At 44.4% G+C, this 20,941-nt stretch overlaps 1 protein-coding gene across 2 annotated transcripts in view; it reads left to right on the forward strand.

The window, feature by feature from the left end:
- CAMK1D (calcium/calmodulin dependent protein kinase ID) overlaps positions 1 to 20,941 on the forward strand; it is a 226,330-nt gene that overhangs the window by 136,283 nt on the left and 69,106 nt on the right. For both annotated transcript variants that reach the window (XM_075524407.1, XM_075524325.1), the window contains one exon: positions 4,408 to 4,482. In XM_075524407.1, coding sequence (XP_075380522.1) covers positions 4,408 to 4,482 — 75 coding nt within the window. The remainder of the gene's footprint in view (positions 1 to 4,407; positions 4,483 to 20,941) is intronic.

The raw sequence follows: 20,941 nt of genomic DNA on the forward strand, positions 1-20,941 counted from the left end.
GGAAAAACGACAATTCCCCTATCAACGCTCTTGTGCAACAACTCCACAGCAAGCAAAGGGGACCAGTCTGTGCTTGAGGTTCTGCAGCAGATCAAACGCTCTCCCGTCAGCCCTTGTTTGCACAGCTGCCACGCTCGGAAAAGTCACCCAAAGTCAGTGGTTGCCCTGTTCAGTTTGTTCCTTTAAGTCTTGGCTGGCAATTTGCTCATATGTTAAAATATTGCTCAGGTGCGACATTGCCTCCATTCATTTGTGTTGCTGACACCTTTGTAACAGCACATGGGCAGAATCACAGACCTGAAAGGTCAGAGGGGAAACTTGATAATTTTGCATGGTTGCATCAAGCCTCATGGCTCATGTCTGCCTGTGGCATGGCATCCAAACCAGCGCTGCCCTGAAAATGGTGAGTCCATCCTTTCTCTTCGTAGTTTCTTACCAGGGTAAATCACTCTTCATGGGTTTTTGTATACTTAAATTTCCCTGATTCTCACTTCTAGATTTATTGTCCTCTTCTTTGTCCCCTGGATTGCAGCATCTCATGGGCCTTGTAGGGTGAAGGGTCCTGAGTGAATTGGTTAAAGTATTGGCCTTTATTTGTATTTTTATTTCTAGACATCTTCTTTCTGTCGAATGGCCTCAGAATATTCTTGAAAATGAACAAAGCAGCAGTGGCCGGAGGTGGCACCTGCCCTTCATGTCACAGATGGGGGGTTTGTGGGCACATGTCAGGGCGTGGGAGACGCGAGCAGCACCTGGGGTTTGCCAGGAAGGAGGGAGAGCATCAGGGAAATCAGCACGTGTTTCTTGCTGTTTTCAGCAAGTGTTTCTTGCTGAAGGGGAGGTTAAAAGGGTGGTAAGGGAGATTTCCTTAGCTGGATGTTTCCTTGTTCATAACAATTTATGTAATTTAATCTAATTTGCATTAACCAAGCCCATGTTTTGATGTTCACTTTCGGGGCTTTTTTTTTTGAAACAATTAATGGGAACTGCTCTCACCCCAGTCCATGTCCATGTCCCCTCTGTTGCAGCCATAATGTTGCACCATCATGTACCACAACAACATTGATGCGTTGCTTTGTGCAGAGTTAATCCAGGGCAGGTTTATCTATTGCAACGTGGGAGCCACATGTTGGGAAGGGAGGAGGCCAGAGAGGAAAGACAGAGGGAAGGAAAAGGCTGCAGAGAAGTGGGGTTAAGATCCTTTCACCGAGATGGGAAGGAGAAGAGATTGGAATAATACGGCCCATTGGTTAAGATAATACTCTGGGGTCAGGGATCTGGTTTCTTGGCCCCCTCTGTTCCCTCCTCTCATGTGATTACAGAAGAACTTTTAGCTTTTCTGCATGCCGCTTCCCATTTTGCCAAATGAGAGCAGCACCTTTTAAAAAAATAAATCCTGTCAGGTCTTGAGGAGATCAGATAGTCCGGTGAGTATTTCTGCTAAGCGACATCACCGGTGGGGCTGCGTGGAGGCATTTGGAGGCTTAGCAGAATGAATTCTCTGAACCTTTGAGATTCACTCGGCACTTCTAGAGGGGGATAAAAGCGGAGTTAATTAAGCCATTCCCAAATCCCTCCTGATCCGTGACCATCAAGTAGCTGCTGCTGCACAGTGCTTTCCTCAGCTTAATGTACCTGAGCATCCGTGCAAGCCAGAAGTGTCTGTTTGGCTGTTACCTACATGTCTGGCACCACCGATCTGCTCGCCAAGGAGTGGGACAAACTTGTCCCAATCCCTGTTGGCCTTTGTGGTATTGACAAAATGCTGTGACGATACCGCACCCGATTTCCCAAACCCCGGGGTGTTATTGTAATGAACAGTATTCAGCCTTGAAGGGTTAATTACTGTGTATCAGGGCTGTAGGTGATTGCTCGCCCATGTTTTAAAGTGAAGAAAGGAGCTCACGAATTTCTGCGGTGGAGCGAAGGGCTGAGGAGGAGGTGGCTGCTGCTGGCTGCAGTGACCTCTGCTGGGAAACCCACGGATGCTCTGGTCCAGCTTCAGCAACACAACCCGCAACTTGATCTAAATCGTAGGTTTCTTCCCAAGTGATTTCCATCGATTTTTATTTTTTTAAATTTTGAATTCCATTTTCCTTTAAATAGCTTGTCATTCGAGAGTCCATCTGAGTAGAGAAATGCTGTGCATGTCAAGCTGCATAATTTGCAGGCATGTGATGTGCACTTCACTGGGAATACTAAGCACTGCGTAATGCCACGATTAAGGCCCTGCTGGTCTTGGGGAGCCTGAGGCAAAGTGGAAAAAAATGCCTCCTTCCCATCTCAGCAAGCCCCTCGAGTTCACTGGCCATCGGTGGTTGGAGTGACTGGTGCGCAGAGGCATCACCTCCCAAATGGACATCTCCTTCCAAATACCCTCATCCCTATGGGGGTGGCTCCCTTTGTACTTTGGGGGTGATTCAGCTTCTTCTGCTGCCTTCTTCCCCATTATATTTTATATTCCCTGTCTCCCTGAATCCCACGTGCTCATATCCTGCATCTGATTTCAAAGAGGGGCAGATTGACTCAATACGGAGGACCCTGCAGTGGTAGGACTAAACCCTTTCTCCCTGCTTCCCTTTAGAACTGAGCAAGTTTATCCGCCTTCAGCGAGCGCAGCGGTGCAGTGCCCATTTGGTTTGCAAATCAGAAAGGAGAGAGGGTCTTGCGGCAACCCTCAGCATGCGGCGTTGCATGTCTGATGAGCTCTTTTCTGGCCTCTGCCTCCCTGGCTGTTCGTCTTTGTGGGTAACCCACCCGTTAGCCCTGTGTGTGACAGTTAGGGGTTGCTGGCAGCTGTCTCAGAGCAGGTTAGGTTGGTTTGGAGAACCTCTGAGGTTCTCAGAAATAGAAATGCAAAGCATTAATATGTGCATGGTAAAAACCGTATGGCAGACTAAGTTGGAGGCTTTAAACAGATAAAGCTATAGTAGATTATTTTTCTTAAAACTGCCCTCTTCATCGTGATGGTATGAGATACACAAATGATCACGTGAATGTGCATGTGCATAGAGGAAAATGGATATATACATATAATAATTTCCATTAAAATGGAAATGTCATTCCTATTTGCTTGAAATGTCATTTGGGATCCTAGTGTACCTTCAGCTCGCTTCAACAAGGCAAAACTGCCCTTGCCCTAACTGCAACCCTTAAGGGACCAAGCACTAGACCTGCACAGCAAAATAAAGGTTTCCAAACATGTGCTGTGTAAAGCCAAGTGGGTGGTGTATTGGTTTCCTGTTGTCAATATTAAGAACTTAATTTGTGATGCAGTCTACCTGGAAATTTTGCTAAAATATCATGGGATTTTCCAGATATTTATGTAGAGTGAGGAACCTACTCATGTATTTGTTGCTCTGACATCCTGTAGTGCATTATTGTTGAGTTCACTTATTGTTGATGTTAAATTTCCTGTGTGTGAAGGTCCTTATATGAATGCAGCTTTTGATGACTGATTATGGGCGTAAATTCAGGTCAGACATAATCTTTCCCGTGAATTCAGAGGAAATTGGATTAGTCTGCATTCTTACGGGAAAGATCCTGCTGGGCACAGGGGACCTTCTGCTCTCAGCATCTTCACGTAGATGTTAGGGCACTTGGGGCCATTGAGGATGAGGTTGTGACACATGATTAAGCGTCTTAATTAAGCTACTTGAACCTTTAAACATGTAGAGAGTTTTGCATTTGCTGACAATGCACTCTTACTTTCTTTCTGAACGTGTCCATCTGTTGTTTAATGAGTGGTCTCTGCTTAGTGTTTCCCAGCCTTCTCTTGCTCTTAAAACAACTGTCTGCAATTGGTGTAATTAATATTCTGCCCCTGGAGTTGTACTGGTAGTCTCTTTAGGGTTTGCACAAGTTAAATGTATCGTTTGGAAATTATTTGTAAGCGTTTAAGGAGAAACCCAGAGAGGCATTGCTCTGAGTAGTTAATTAGATGTATGCTTGTAGAGATGATTTTTCTCTTTAAAGCTAGCATTTTGACAAGAGGCTTAGTGGGTGCCAGCTTCTGCACGTGGGCAAATCCCTGCCTTCTCCCTGCCAGCCCGCACCCTGCCTCCGTCACCCCCCACACCCTGCTTTGCTGCTGTCCTGAGACTTCAGCCTCCAACCAACCATCTTCATGCATCTGACAGGAGAACTGTAAACCTCTAATGCCTCAGATACTTAACCCTTAAATATTTTGGCTTCAGAGAGGACTGAAGGAATTTTCTGCAAGTAATAACAGTATTCTGGGCTGCGAAGCACTCCTGACTGTTTACTTTGGTCAAGATCATATTTTATGATGATAAATAAAGCACTGACAAGTAACATCTAACTAAAAATAGCTTTACATTTTGCAGCCACATTAAAAAAGAAAAAACAAATCAGCATTTCATCTTATCTTATCTTATGGTTTTTCAGAATCAAGCATGAAAATATAGTTGCCCTGGAAGACATCTATGAGAGTCCGAACCATTTATATCTGGTCATGCAATTGTAAGTACTGAACCTAATGATGTTTTTGTGTCAAAATTGCCAGCTCTTTTGTTCTGGTTTTGTTCTTTAAGCCAAAAGATGGGATACGTGAGAGGCATTTGTCTTGTGTGCTGCAGTCTGCAAAATCTTCGGCAGGTGGTTAAAAATGCGTCTCCAGGCATGATGGGCTGGGCTGTTGTGAAATTGGGAACTAAGGTGTTTTGTGAATAGCCTCACCCAAATCAAACCAGAGTGAAGAGGAGATGTTAGAGGCATCAGAACTGGCTCTGTACGTATGGACTTGGACTCGATGATCTTAAAGGTCTTTTCCAACCTATACGATTATGTGATTCTGTGATTCTGAGTTGCCACAGTTTAGTTCTCTGTGACTCAACAGATACCTGGTCTGTACTGAGCGAGAGGTGACCTGAGAGGCCGCCGTGTGCATGGGTGCTGGATTTGCAAGAAAGCATCATTGTCTCAGCAGCAGTGGTAGCTCATACCATTCTTGACACGTCTCTCTCACCAGAGCCCCTCTTCTTCCCTGTTTTCTCCCTCTGAGCCTGAGAAGATGAGGATCCCGTCAGGTACATGATATGCTGTGGCTGACCTGGTCCTCCTGTCATCCACCTGGCAGGGAGGAGGGAAGTGATGCTCATACTGCCCCCCCCGAAATAAATTAAAAACATGATTTGAAGTTAAAATGTTTTCTTACCATCTCTAGTCTCTCTCTTTTTCAATGATGAGGTCACCTGAAACAAGAGCAGAGCAGACCGGGCAGAGAGATAAAGCGCAGCTGCGAAGCGCCAGATGTGCCATAGGGAAGCCTGGAGCATCTGATAGAGGCAGCTGTGGGGTTAAATACCCCACGAGAAGCCCTGGGAGACCATGCCGGGCCCTTGTCTGTCAGTAACGTCCAGGCATGGAGATGTCATTAGAGGCTGTTCTGCTGGCAATGTTCTGCTGGGAAGAATAGTGCCCTGTACATTTTTAATCCGTTTTTGTAGCCCTACGTTTCAGCCCAGAGTGGTGCAAAAGGACTTGCACGGGAACATCAGTGTTGTACAAATTCCAACAAACCATCTGGGTTGTGGGAAGTACCAATTTCATGACCAGCTGATTTACAAATCCTTATTTTTGTTTAATCTCTTTAGAAAAAAAAAAATCAATATTACTCCTACTTATTATTAGTTTGTTTAATGTAGTGTAACCCTCATTTTTCTAAATTTCTTACATCCAGATCATTGGGTTATCTGAAATGTAGATCTATAATCATAGGTGACACTGAATATATATTAGTATAAATTTATACTTGCTCACAATTCAGCGCTTACTAGGAAATTATCCTTTCTGTTATAGCTGTATTTGTAAACCCAGCCAACTAATTTTCCAAGGGCCAAGCATTTTGCTGTTCCAGACGGACACAGCTTCACTGATGCCCACTGGTGAGGCGCCCGGCCGAAGTCAGCAGCCGGCAAGCCATCCGTAGTGTTTGAGGCAGCAGTTCTGAGCACTCCCCAGCCCTGACGAAGAGCTGCGCCTTGTGTTACAAGGTGGACCGAGACATTCTGTGTACAAATGCATTGAACTGAATCTGCCAGGGAGCAGGATTGATGCTTTTTATCATTCAATGAAAAAAAAAAAGCAGGAAAAATCCTCAAAAACTACATTTTATCCAAATATGGGCACACACTTGAATGCAACCAAGTGACAGCACCGTAACAAACTCCCACTCACACAGAGAGCCTGTGTGACGAACCTCGTGTGCGTGCGTGCTTTTAATCTGCTTCAGCTATGGGGTACAACATGTTAGCTTAAGCTTAATTTTATTAAAGTCATTTGATGTTGTGCCAAGCCGTTGCTGTTGGCCCTCCTTGCTGCTGCGAATCAAACAAGGCCATGTTGTCCTTTGCTCTGCACAGGGTATTTCCAGGGAATAACTTTTCTGTGCTTTCTTGGAAAAAGGTTGTGTTATCCCAAGGTGGAGAGGACAAGATGGCCAGGTACTCACCCTCCTCATAGTGGACATTGCATTAAGGATGGTGCAACCTCTGCACTGCCTCTGAATTTTCATCAATAGTTGGGGTTGGGATCAATTGGCATCAACAGTTGGGTGGCAACTCCAAAAGACTCAAAATCAATTCTGCATGCCTCCTTTCCCGGTTTCCGTATGGGAGAAGGCATGCACGGATAATCTCTTGTTTCCAAGGTAACACCAACTTGTTGATACAATAGCTGCGAAGCATTGCACGGCATGAGGTATCTGTTTGTTTACATCTCTGCCCTATTTATTATTAGATTCCTTGTGGGTTTTTTAGCTTCTCATTTTTGTGTATTTCTCCTAAACAAGACAATAGTTGCCTACATTTAAAACTGGGGTTGGATATGAAGTAGAAGTTCTGATCAAGTGGCTTTCAGGAAGCAGCATTTAGATTAGGAGAAAAAAAAAGAGGGTAAAATTAGGGCCACTCATAGGTCAGTATCATGGGCGTGACAAATCGCAAATCCATACGCCCTTCTCTCTGGTTCATTGCTTCTAAGTGGGCACTAACTAATGTTTCCCAAGGGAGATTTTTTGTTGCACGGACAGCCATTTTCATTACCAGCCTTTAGAGCACTCCTTGCCATGTTGTGGAAAATCCACATTACAGCACCTGAGCATCCCGCAGCACCTCTGTGGGAGAAGGCTTTTGGAGGTAGACCAAGCCTCCCTGTGTATGTTTGCCCTCTGGTACGTCTACTTTTACTTGAAAGCCATGCTTGTTAGCAGGCCAGCTTCAAGGATGAATATTGCGCCTTGTTTATTCTGTCAAAGATATGGGCAAACACAGATGGCAGTGCCTGTGCTGGAGTTGGTGGGAAGGGAGGTGAAGAGGCAGCTGTCCGTGTCTACTTGACACTTAATGTATTCCTGCCAGTCCCTCTGGGAGCTCTTCCCAGGGTTATGTAGCTGTTGGGGAATCTGTCCTGTGTGTTTCCTGGCATGTTCATGGGGAAATCTGATCTCTGCTTTGGTTTCACCACCTTGTTTTTACATACATTGTACACAAGCCATCATAAAACTGTTCAAACTGTCACAATCCTCTTAGTGCAAGGTAGACCAAAGTCCAGCTTGGAGATCCCCAGATTTGACAGCTCAGAATTTCACGTGCTGTCTCAAAGTGTTAACCTGTTCCTTAGAAATGAACGGGCCATTTTTTCTTTGTTTATTTTCCCAAAATACAGGGTATTCCAACCCAGTGACTCTAAGTTTGGCAAGGTTATGGACAACTCCATGCTGTCTTTTGCTCCAAGCAGTATTGCTCAGCTTTGGTATGAGGTGGAGTTACCGATGCAGCTGCAAAGCAGTATACAGATGTAGGATAATTGCTGCCTCTCCTATGATGATTCTGCTAAAATTTTGCAGGCACTATAGAGAAGTACTGTAGAGCATTTAGATTTTGTCATATTTTCATTAGGATGACGTGCTTTCAAACCAAGAAAACACCTGCTCCTTTCCAAACTTGGATTTCCTATAGTACCATTAAGACTACACAGGCAACAAAAATAAACACTAAAATACTCTGAAAGTTTCATTCCTTATGGATGCTGGGTGAGATTTCCCTGGAGGATATTGTAGAAGACAGGGGGAAATAAAGTGCTTTCAGAAATAAAAGTTTTATTGAACTATGTCTCAGTATGATAGTAAACTTTGTTAGTGAGCAGTTACAGGATTTTCAGTTGCTATTGGTCCCACTTGGCAAGAATTACCCTGCTGTATCTTCTAAGCCTTACTTCGCCTCGTCAGTATAGGGAAATATCCTGATAACCTGTTGTGGTTAATATTGTCAGATACTAATATTTCATTGGCATAATTGGCCTCTTTGGGTATTGATGATTCATTTTCTGCCTGCTGGAAAATCATGCTTAAAAATGGATTTACATAAACGTGTCTTTTCTGTCTCGGTGTTACGGGACCGTTTGCAAATGCTGTTTCTGAACGTGCTGCCTGGGCAGGTTGGAGCAGATTCCCAAAGCTTGACTCTGACTTCATCCATATTGTTCACCTGCATTGAAGCGTGAAGCAATGAAGTTTGGTTTCCTGCAGATTTGTGTGGACCCTGTTCTAGTCACAGCCCCACAGGAGCCGGGCCTGTTGCCTCTCCAAAAGGATATGGGGCCATGTTAAAAATCGATGAAGACATTAATTTCCTTGTTCTCCTTTATTAATCCATATTTGCTTAAAATATGTAGGAACTTAATATTTTTGCTATCTCTATTCTTCTGTCAAAGTTGGTTGAAGTTCACCCAATGGGTCAGAAGTTACTAAGGGCTGGCAAACTGGGATGGAGAGCCATTGCCTCATTGCCTTTGGAAAACAGGCTAAAAATAGATCTAAAAGGCACCTCCAAAACTTATGGAATTCATCTGCCTGTCTCAGGGCAGGATAAGCTGCCTGTACCGGCCAATCAGCCTTAGCAGATGGTTTTGCTAACCTGTTCTTAAAAATCTCCAGTCGCACGTTCCCCAGGGAATCAACACTATTGCTTAACGTCCTTAGGGGTACGGAGCATTTCCTAATAACTAAGTCTTCCAGGCTGCAATTTTAACCTGCTATGCTGGAAGTCTTATTTCTCTAATTCCCCCTGAAGGTAAGGAGACTGTTCAAATGGGTAAAGGTTACATGGAAAACATGTAGCTAGGTAAGTAGTGATCGAACTTGAACACCCACCTCTGAGTTTCTCTGCACGTTTTTTTCGCAGTCAAGAATAATGCCAAATCCAGAGGAATTCCTATTAATACCGGGATCTAGTTAAAGAAAGTGAAAATCCGACTGCCGGTCTGGTATAACTTTCCACCTCGTTGGGGGGGCTGTGCTCCCGAAGAGTGGGTCTGATCCTTTCGGCAGGAGGGCTGCTTTACCTGGATCCTGTCAGCTGGTGTTTCTGATTCCCCAGGGAAACGGGACTATTTCCCCTGCGTGAGGTCTTTCAAGGCTTTGACATCTCTGCTCAGAATAAGCTTTTAGGGTGAGCAGCCTGGTTCAGTCAACCCCGAAATGCTTCTCCCTACCTTTGCAAAAAAAACCCAGCCACACTGAGCCTAAAATCCTGACCTTGGGGTTTTTCCAGCTTGGCAACTTAACTCTGCTGAATTATTCAGATGATTTCCATCACAGAAAAGCCAAGATGACGGGAGCTCCTTCCTGCCGGGTGCAAGTCATGCACCGAGGAGAGCCCTGCCCAGAAGTTTGCAGGCTCAGAGTCCCAGTGTCCCATTCCTGCTGTTTATCAGCTCTCCCCCACCACATGCAAGCACCTTAGAACCCTGTAACAGCTTGGGAGGCAGCTCGAACAGGCAGGTACCTTCCTGCGGTAAAATCTGCAGAAGTTTTTATTATTGCTGGAACTACACTGCTTGTGATTTTGCCTTTCACCTGTACGTTTTGCAAATAGGTAAGCAGAGCACTACGCCATGATTAAGTGCTGAATTCCCGTTGTTTTTTTGAAAGCCCAATGCCTGAGCGCACTCCAAGAGCAGCCGAGCATGGACGGGGTGTGCAAGTGACATTTCAAAGAAAATGTTCAGCCTCCAAGAAAAACAACAGACAATGGAGGGAAGTGGCATGTTTGCCAGGTTCCTTAAGGAGTCTAGCAAGGACGCACTGTGTTACAAAACAGCAATACGCACGCCAAGCTGCTATCGCATCAGGATGCTAATTAAAGCAAAACATAGATCTGCCGCACCGCATTCCTTCGATGAGATTTATTCCCATACTTGGGTTTTTTTGTGCTGTAAAGCATTATGCGAAAGACAGAAGGAAATATCTCTGCATTCACAATGGGATTTATGTGAATGATAAAAGCAAGATTCGTTCTTTAGCAGCAGAAAATACTTCTGTCTAAGCACCTGAGAGAAGCCCCTCAGCATCACCTTTTTCTGCAGATGGAGTTATTATCGTTATTAGTAATAACAGTAATGGTAACAGTAGAAACACCACCAATAATGAAGAACACTGGAGCTGATGACCGTGGGGATTCAGTTCGTTTAATGGTACAGGATGGGATCAGCTGCACACCCATAGACTGCTCTTTATTTCCAATACTCCTAGCTCAGATGAGGTGTGTCAAAAGGGCCAGCCCGAAGTAGTGCCCAGCGCCCATTGCAAATACACTGGGTCCATGCTGAAAGCCTTGGATCCCATGCTTCCAGCACCTCCTCGTGCTGCACGGGAATAAGATGTGTGGTAGGTGTACGTGGCAGATGAATCTGATGGGGTTTATTGGCTAGGACACTTAATGGATGAGCCAGGGAAAGAGCTGTTCCCAATTCCTGGTCAAGCAAATATACATGAATTTTATATTAATAATTTATTGGATAAATTGTTCACTTGGTTTTGGTTTTTTTGGAGCAAATGTTACTTAAGAACTACAGCACCAGGAAGGCTGATGCACATCTGGGCATGCCAGGAAGGAGCCTGCAACATGCTAAAGGAGCTTTGCTTGGACGTTGACACAGCTGAGCAGAGACTTAGGGGTTCTAGTTAGGCAAGACTTCATTTCCTCACAGCTTGTGGAGTGAAACATCAGTGATTTGGGCAAAGCAGCCTTCGTGAGTCTGCAGTGGAACAAGAAATGGCACTAACTACACCCTGTGGTTGAAAAAAGTCTTTTGCTGCTTCTATGGACAAGAGTTTTTTGAACTGGGGAGAGGGTGCTATAGAAGACACAGGCTCTCCAGGGATGGATCCAGCTGGTGAACGTGGAAAGCAAAGTGGGACAGCAGCAACAGGGTTGAGCATGTGTGACACAACTGGGAGCATCAGACCATGATCGTGGAAGAAGCGCTCAGGCAAATGAATCCTGGGCCCATCACAGCCTTCAACGTGGACATATTGCAGACGTGGGCCCAAACTGCAGAACTGGGATGTTAGATTTTGAAATTGTCCTTATTATTTGGGCTTGTACAATACAAGTTTCAGTTGCAGCCCGTTTGTAGTGCTTAATGCAGTCCAAGCATGGTCTATCAGTATAGCTCAAAAAAAAAGATATCTTAAAAACAATCATGCCTTATCTTCAAAGGCATATTGACTGAACAACACAGGTCACCCTGTTAAAAGGCTAAAGGAGTTAATCTTCCTGTACTTCAGTACTTTCCCACTAGAGCTTTGCAAGCTGCTGACCACATAATAAACTGACCCCTGGCATCATGCCCCTGGGAACTGGGTAGTAGTTATTAATCCAGCATCAATTTCACATCTTTTTCTTTGGGGAAAAAAGATTATTACATCAGTTGGGTTACGCTGGTGAGTGTTCAATACGAAGGAGTGTCTCCCCTTTTCCAGTGGCTGAGAGGTTATAAGCAGACTAGGAAAGATTAATGTCAGGGTAGAGATCAGGACATGGGCAGATGTGTTGGTAACAGATTAATAAACCACAGAGTGATCTCCAGGATGACTTTTAGACACCTGTAATTGTGTGGATTGTGTATGATCCCGAAAATGGCATATATGCTCGTTGGATGGTCCTAGCTGCCCTTAGCACTTTGGTTTTCCTTCTGTTTTTTTCTGGCTATGGCAGGACTTTTGGTAGCTCCTATTCCCCATGTCCCCTCCAAACACAGCATCTTCTCCTGGGAATGGCACTGAACAGCAGCCCCGTGGCTTCCTTGTACTGTTTTATGTGTAAGGGCTTCAGCCACGGCTAGAAGCAGGTGTTTTAGAGTCCACGGGCATCAGTCCAGCCTTCCTACAGCAACACAGGAATGGTGAGAATCTTTTTCGTCTTGGGGACTATAAAAGACTTTCTCATGATGATTTCCAAAACCACTTATAGGCAGTCACCTTCAACAAGTGTAGACAATTGTCAACATTCTTGCTCCTAAGCTTGCACTCATTATTGTTAGCTTAGTCTGAAGAGTCCCAGTATGGACTCATTAGCAAGGCAACACTGAGCGTTTTTTTTTAATCACAACGCTATGCTACATCTGATGGAGAGTGATTTTTTTTTTCCCTGTAGCCTTGGGAATAAAGAGATAATGGAGAAACATTTCCACATTTTCATTGTACAGGCAGCATTATAAGTTGTTTGCTTTTACAGAAATGTGAACAGTTTGGATGAAAATTGATTTTTTCTCTTTAAGATATCTATTGTTGCAAGGCTGCTGTTGTCAATAAGGAAAACAAGATGTGTGGCCAAAATTCCAAATAAACCTTGTTCTAATGTATTATTCTTTAAAGTTACAGATTTGAAGGTCTCCTAAATCAGACAAGCATATCTGATTATTTTCCTGTACTGGTGAGTACAGTAAACAAATACTTTCTGAGGGTTATTTGATGTAATGTCCGGTCCCCAGCAAGGGCCGGTACTAAATCCTTAGGGTGAGAGTATGTGCCTTGATTGTTTTTTTACAGCAATAAATTTTGGCAGCGTCAACTTGAGTTTCTTCCTTCAGCCACCAGCAGTTCCCTTGCTAACTCCCCAGTGAGGGCTCCCTGTTGCAGCTGGGCACGGGAGCGTGTGTGCCCGCGTTGTATAGCTTGGTCTGGTGTAGGCAATTCACAGGGCAGCAAAATATATCTGCCAGTAATCCTGTATAATATCACTGCTTCCCTGAGAGCAGGAGTGAGGCCTTTCTCTCCAAACAGCAGGCAGGTGGCTATTTAGAGCCCCAGCAATTTTCTCTCCATTTTGTTGGCTTTGGATAACCATCTCCTTCCTTTCATGCCTTGCCCAGAAGTTTCATTGCTGGTTACTTGATGTTCGCGTAGTCACTGAATGAGTCTTTTACATTTAGTTCTGCATCTTTCAGTACCTGATAATTTACGCTGCGGTGCACTAAAATCAATTAAATAGCTGCTGTTTGCTTCAGGAGGCAGGGGCTTTGCAGCAAGGCGGATAATAAATGTTAAATCCATATATGCCACAGTATGAGAATTCATTATGATATGGTAGGATCCCTCTCAGGCACGATGTGGAGGCATTCTGATTAAATGGTTACACTCATTTAAACTGAAAAGGACTTTCATAACAACCTGGAAAGCTTTGAAGTGAAATAACATGGTAAAGCAAGATGCAAAATTAACACTGGTGTTCACAAGTCCGTTCTTTTACATGGTGAAACCATTATTAAAAGTTGGTTTTCCCTCTTGAGTTTTCTTCTGGAGGAAAGTTGTACAGACTGTGGTGAAGGGGCCAGTAGTAGGCTCACGAGTGTTACATGTCAGTGCGTACCAGAAGACATTTAATGATTTTGTGGCAAAAAAATAGACTCAATTTCCCAAGCACGCTCATATCTCAGCTCCAACCTCTGTTCTAGGTAGTACAGTCAGGTATACGTGCTCTGCTCAAGAGTCTGTATGCGACTCCAGAGTCAGTGTTGCACTAACGTGCAGTTATATTTTTACTGTATTATCAAAAGACTCTGTGTACCATGTCTAGAAGAAGAACCCATTAAGCAAGGTGATAATGAAGCATTATCATCCATTCATATTCGTGCTGAAAGAAAAGATCTCTTGCTTTACACTTTGTCTGATGCTTGCCCCGAAGACTCTACATAGGGCCTATTTTTAAAGCCAGGGAGATTCATATAGTTTTCTGTGTCTGGTCTGGGGGCCAGGACTCTAAAAAGGATTGTGTAAAACCTAGAATTTTTAATGGAAATACAGGTTGCTGTTTGAAATCCTGTTTTGACTTCTTTTTGTAGTGCTGTGGTTACCTCTTCTTCCAGAAACTATTTTCATAGGACTGCAGAAGTTCTTGCCATAGTTTTCTTCTTTAAACATTCTCCCTGGAAAATTATTCATGGAAAATAAATCTGGAGGGTTTGGGGTTTTTCTTTTTTCTGAAACAGTGGTTAGGTCTGCTCTAGCCAAACTTTTACTTTTTTAAGCATTTTATAGAAAAAGAAAATACTGCTGCTGGTGAAGCCTTTCTTTGATGCATTTATAGAACATGTGCTCATTTTATTCTGATTCATGCCACATGGTTATATCTTAGCCTGTAAAGGCCATTTTTTCCCTTAAATTGGAGGAAAAGCGTGTTCAGAGGCCCAAATACTTACGTCGTCTTTTCCCTTCTTCTCCAAGACAAAATTCCCATTTGGGGCTGTGTGATCCTGGCTTAGCTGTAAAAGGCTTTCTGTACTAGAGTACTGAAGATGGTTTGGAGGAGTTTGGTGTTTATTCTGTCTGATTATTCTGTTGGTTAGTAGCATTTAACCACTCTGTAATTCTGTTTTCTTCACTCCTAATTGATGATGCTCTAAGGAGCACTGACATCCTTGGGTGAGATGTAGTGGAGCCTTTAAATGTCCATATGTCCCTGAGAAAAGAAGATACCCCTCCACAAAAGGCGTTGTAATGAAAAAGAAGTCAGAAATACAATTTGAAATCCACTGAAAGAGAGCTGAGATTTTGAGACCTACGTAAGTATACGAAGAGGCGGCATTACTAAAAACTGGGGTTGGCGTTCTTAACATTAAAAGCCAGTTAGCAAAATAAAATTCATCCAACTGTTCATCTCTGCCTTAGGGCTTTTGCCATTAAAACTCTGCCGTGAGTCTCTTACAGCTCCAGAAAAGGGGTTATTCCTTTAGGAGAAAGCAGAGCCAAGCATCCATCCTGCCACCATTACGAAGCCTCTTGTCGTGATGGTGTTGTTATATATATTCAGTCCTAAAGTTCATGGTCACCCTGTTGCAAAATATTACCCAGTGCCACTGGACAGGAGATGTATAAACATAATTAAGCGATACTGAGCAGAGAAGAGGGAAATTACCTCGCTTTGATTGCTCACCAGGCTTATCTGTGGGAGTGTTTATCTCATCCTAGCCCAGGACTTTTCCATCGATTAACGCTTGTTTCCCTGTAAGCATGGGGCAGGACCGCTTGCAGAAAGTGCTTCTGACGTTTTGTCTCTTGGGGCTGGAAACTCTCTGCCAGAAGCTTTTAAATCTGCTCTTTTCAGATGGTTTCGTGACTGGATTTGCTGTATAAAGGGTTTGTTTCACATTGGAACTGTCTTGCCTAGTTTGAAGGGTGGCAAGGGAAATGTAGGTTAGATTTCTGTCACTGAAGATTGGGTCATACTTTACACCAGATGAAATATGTTTTAAAAAGCAAATTTCCTGGGGAAAGGTATTTTATCTGGCACCCTCTTCCCCCAGGAACTTAACACGGTTGTAGTTGGAGTCCCTTTCCTCACTATCTAGATGTGGCCACTCTCAGGAGAGCCACAGCAGCTCCTAAAAACAGCACATGAGAACATTCTGGGGAGAGACCATTTCTCTGCTGTGTATGGGCATTTACTTTATAACAGAGTGGGAGTGAGGAGTGCTGCCTGCAGGCAGAAGCAGGCAGGAGCAGGCAGGAGCAGCCGGGGCTGCTGCCGGCAGCACTTCCCACCGAGCTGGAGAGAGGTGCTTTTGAACAGTCTCTGCTTTCATCCTGACCCTCCCTGAGCTGAATTAACTCAAGAAATTTGCTACTGCATTTATGACTGTGTATGTTCAAAAGTTTAGTGCAAAAAGGCAACTGTTTGCACAACAGCACAGGCAAATAAATAAAGGGGGAGGAAGAGAAAAAAATAAAATAACCATGTAGCCACTGTCTGTGCATTCAGCTGAAGGTATAGAGCTGCTCTCTGGCTGGAATATCCTTTTCCTTGGAGTATGCTGTTAAATGTGACCAGGTGATAGTCATTTAATAGGTTATCACCTGTGGCTGAGCCTCTTTCCTGACTGCTCTCAGCCCGCTCCACTTGTGCATATCTTCATCCAAGGTGTTCTCCTGCACGAGGTGTTCAGGGAAACCTCTTCAGGGAAACCTGTTACAGGTTTCCCTGCCTCATCACACAGGCAGACGTCCTGCTCTCCAAAACTGCAGCAGCGTAGCGTGCCAGAGACATCCCAGAGGGGACTGTACTTGATACTCGTATTCTGCTATAGGTCACCTAAAGCTGGTCTGTAGGTTACAACCCCTTGGATGCCGGCAGGAGGCAGGCGCAGGGGTATTTTATTGCTTGGTTGCTTGTCCTGTTGTGTGACGGCCTCTGGCAAGGCGAATGGCATAATGGTGTGCCTCTAACATCGTGAAGGACCACCGCAAATACCCATCAGCCGTTAATGAGTCAGGAAGGATTGGCTGGCTCGAAATTTCGGTACGCTGCTGTGTGCGCTGTCGGCACAGCCCCCGGCACAGGGGCTCCTGCTGCCACCGCAGGGACAGTGGCAGAGAAGACAGCTCACGGCTCGAAAGAGGAGGAGGGAAAAGAAGAAGCTGAGCCATATGGTACAAAAAGTAGAAGCAGACACAGTGTCTCAGTGGTAGGTGCTCATTACACTGTCTCTGATGTGCTGGGAAGACTGAGTGTATTCTGTTAGAGGAATTGCAATGTTCTTCTGTAAGCTAAAAAACATAGCAGTGCAGAGTAGGTAAGGGACGGGTCTCTTTATCTATAGAGAAATATTCTAGCCTATTTACCAGCAATGTGTAACAGGAACCAGAGGCTGCTGCTCTCCAGCGTCTTGCAAGGATGTTTTTGTGGTTAGAGCACACAGGTCTGAAAGTCTTAAGCCCTTGACTTACTCTGTCATTGATTTACACTGTGGTCTCAGATAATTTTGTCTTGTAATTTCCCTGCCCATGGAAAGGGAATGCGTTCCTAATTAATTCTGGGTAAGATTAATTGGTTTTGTTTTTGTTTTTCCTCAAGTCAATGCTACTCTTCATGCAGTAAGTTAAAAAAAATAAGAGTACTGGAATCTGGCCTCTGTCCTTGTCCACCAAGGAGTGCTGTGGTCCATCTGGGAATGAGTAAAAGTGAATGGGTTTGTTTGCTGGAACCTATTGACTATTTTGAAAAACATATTCAGGTATGCCTTGATCCCCTCCAGTGTTTCCCTAGGTACCCCATGCTGTACAGTATCTTTGCAGTGGCTTTATCCCTCCATCCCATCCACATCTGTGCAGAAATCTAGACAGGACATAACTCGGGCTGCCTGGTGACTCGGTGTAACAGCATGACTGGTGATGGCCATCATCATTGCATAGATTATTTATCCTTATGTTGTAGATGTGTGGAAATCTAAAGCAGCAGAGCATGACATCCAAAGTTAAAAATCCATTTACATAAAACCAGGATTTCATCTACTGTGCATAGATGTGGATGCAGCCAAATGCTTCATACCAGCGATGGAGGGGAACAAAAAGAGGCACCAGTTAAAACGTGGTAAAGGAGAGCTATAAAACAGCAGTTTAAACCCAGGCTGGATAAAAAACGAACAGCAGTATCCCAAATTTTAATATCCGTTTCTTTATGCTGCAGGTAGGTGGAAATGGTTATTGCAAATATGGGGATGAAGGAGCGATGTGCCGAAGCACACGGTACAGCATGCTGGCTCCGTCGCCTCCTTCGACTTTGGGGATCGTGACTCATGCTCCCCCTGTGCAGCGGGACTGCTGTGTGCCTGGATGTCTGCAGGGGCAAGGTGGGGTGGGTGATTTGGGAATCCCCAGTGTGCCCAGGTCCCCTCCAGGTCAGAAAGGAAGGCACGCTGGGTCTCTTCCCCATCTCTCTCTTGTTCATGTGCAAAGCAATGAGCTCAAAGTGATGGATGCCCCAGGACTCATTGCAATAACGAGTAAGATAACTAGTAATCAGCTGTATGTTTGAAATACTTATTGACCTCAAACACCAGAAAGGGCCTTTGGAGGAGGATTCTTGGGGGTATGAGAGCCTTAGACTTGATATATAAGCCTTCAAACCCGCCGACTCTGCTGGGAAAGTTGCCTGGGTGTGCTCGGGCATCTTATTCCCACTCTGGGGGGTGGATATGAATGACCTTTTAGACTACATCTGTATTACTAAATACAAACGTCTATATGGGTGCTGTCCACTGAGCCACGTCCAGACACTGACCAGGAGGATGGCTGGCTCAGGGTGAACCGGCCCGGGGGAGCATGCCAGCAGCCCTGACAGTGTGGGCAATTGCGGGGCAGTGCCCTGTTCCCATTCAGGGACAGACCAGGCACAACCTCCATGCCTCTGCCCCGCCTTTGGGAAGTGGAAATAACAGCCCTTTCCACCACGTGTGAATGCTGTGACGATAAATGTGTTAAAATCTATGACGTTTTGAGATAATAATATCAGTTTAGGCATGTAAGTGCCTCAGACAAATATATTGTGCAAACACAAAGTGTTTTAATGTACAACTTCTGGCACAGTGAAATTGCTTAAAGGCTAGTTTACTTTGATTTCAGAGGGTTTCTCAAAATAGCTAGTCCAAATCCTGCTCCCTCTCTGCAAAAAAAAAAAAAAAAAAAAAAAGAGCACATTGTCATCAAAAAGCCATTAAAAAAGAAAAGCAAAGCAGTTAGAAGATTTCTTCTGGTTTGACTTTTTAGATTTCAGAGCAGGACACATCAGTTCATCCATTAAGCGTTGTTGGTCTGGCGCTGGTACTGCTGTCCCTCGCCCTGCGGCACAAATCACTGAGGCAAGAGCTTCTTCCTGGCACGCTTATTTCAGAGCTTTCTGACACGATTCAAACTTCAGCCTGTCCACAGTCTCACCACTGGCATGAATATGAGGGTTTTAGAAGTAGTTTGGAGAGTTATATTCTGCAACCTAATTCCCACCTGGGGATGTCAGCCCTTATTTAGCCACAGGTACCTCTGCGTGGTGATTAGGTCTCTCCCAAATGCAGGACAAGAAGAAGAAATGGGAGAGGGGAACTTGAACTAGCAGCAGAAGAATTGACTCTATGGCAGGAGAATTGACTCTGTCTTCAAGACACTCTCTTGTGTACCCTCAGTCATGCATACACTGCGCCATGTGGCTGTTAGTGCAGAATTTACTTTCTTGCTGTTTACTTAATCTGTAGCCTCTTGGTAGTAAATTACATTCATGGCCTCCAGGTCCTGGTCCTGTTGAATAGTTATTTGCAAGGCAAAGGAAATACCTACTGTTTTTATTCTGTTTGGACTTTGAATGCATAAAATCATCTTTTTTTTCAGTCTGAACACACAAGTACCCTTTAGAATGTGAATATTAACATTGCTTTCAGAAAACATATTTTCTTTCCAATGCGTGACTTCCCATGTAATGACCCTTTTTAGAGAATTCAGCATTATTTATGTTTTTCAGAGAAATTCCTAGAACAAAAGGTATCCTACTTTCCTTCATATTGAATTCTCACTCAATAGATAGCATCAGATTCCAGTGCAGATCTGTCTTGTGCAATTAACCTGTGAAGCCTTTGCCTTGTAAAACTCACTGGTCCAGAGAGATGGAAAGCAAACACTATTGCTTGTAAGGTTTTACTTCTGCTGATATGTTTGGAATTTCTTTTGCAAATTCTAAAACTTTATTTTCTGGTAAATCATAGAATCACAGAAGGGTTTGGGTCAGAAGGGACCTTTTAAAGATCATCTAGTCCAACCCCTCCACCAGGTTGTTCAAATCCCCATCCAACCTGACCTTGAACACTTCCAGTGATGGGGCATCCACACCTTCTCTGGGCAACCTGTGCCAGTGTCTCACCACCCTCACAGTAAAGAATTTCTTCCCTATGTCCAATCTAACCCTACCCTCTTTCAGTTTAAAACTGTTGCCCCTTGTCCTGTCACTACGGGGCCCTGGTAAAAAATCGCTCTCCATCTTTCTTATAAGCCCTCTTTATACATTGAAAGGCCTCAATAAGTTGTCCCTGAAGCCTTTTCTTCTCCAGGCTGAACAACCCCAACTCTCTCAGCCTTTTCTCGTAGGAGAGGTGTTCCATCCCTCTGATCATTTTTGTGGCCTCCTCTGGACCCGCTCCAACAGGTCCATGTCTTTGCTGTGCTGAGGGCTCCAGAGCTGGACGCAGCACTGCAGGTGGGGTCTCACCAGAGCAGAGTAGAGGGGCAGAATCCCCTCCCTGACCTGCTGGCCACGCTTCTTGTGATGCAGCCCAGGATATGGTTGGCCTTCTGGGCTGCGAGCGCACATTGCTGGGTCATCTCCAATGTTTCATCCACCAGTATCCCCAAGTCTATCTGTGTTGGTGAACAACAGGTCCAGTAACACTTCTCCTCTGGTTGGACTGTCTATCACCTGGATTAAAAAATTATCCTCAATGCACTCCAAGACTCCCCTGGAGTGCTTACAGCTTGCTGGCTACTTTTGCATCAGGTGTCAGGGTGGCTGAAGTTCCCCAGCAGGATCAGAGCCTGTGAGCGTGGTGCATCCTGTAGTTGAAGTAAGAACGCTTCATCAACATCCTCCTCTTGATCGGGCGGTCTGTAGTAAACACCAACCACAAGGTTTCCTTTGTTGACTTGGCCTGTTCATCACTGTTTTTCAAAGACAGGTCTGTACAATCAGTCCATTTTTTTTACATAGAGGACAATCCCCTCCCTCTCCTTCCTTGCCTGTCTATATAGATAAATAATGGATAATAATATTTGTAATAGAAATGTCCTATTTTAGACACAAAGAACCAAAGTTTAACCAGGACCAGC

The sequence above is a fragment of the Mycteria americana genome, chromosome 1 (assembly GCF_035582795.1).
Source record: "Mycteria americana isolate JAX WOST 10 ecotype Jacksonville Zoo and Gardens chromosome 1, USCA_MyAme_1.0, whole genome shotgun sequence".
NCBI classification, from domain to species: domain Eukaryota; kingdom Metazoa; phylum Chordata; class Aves; order Ciconiiformes; family Ciconiidae; genus Mycteria; species Mycteria americana.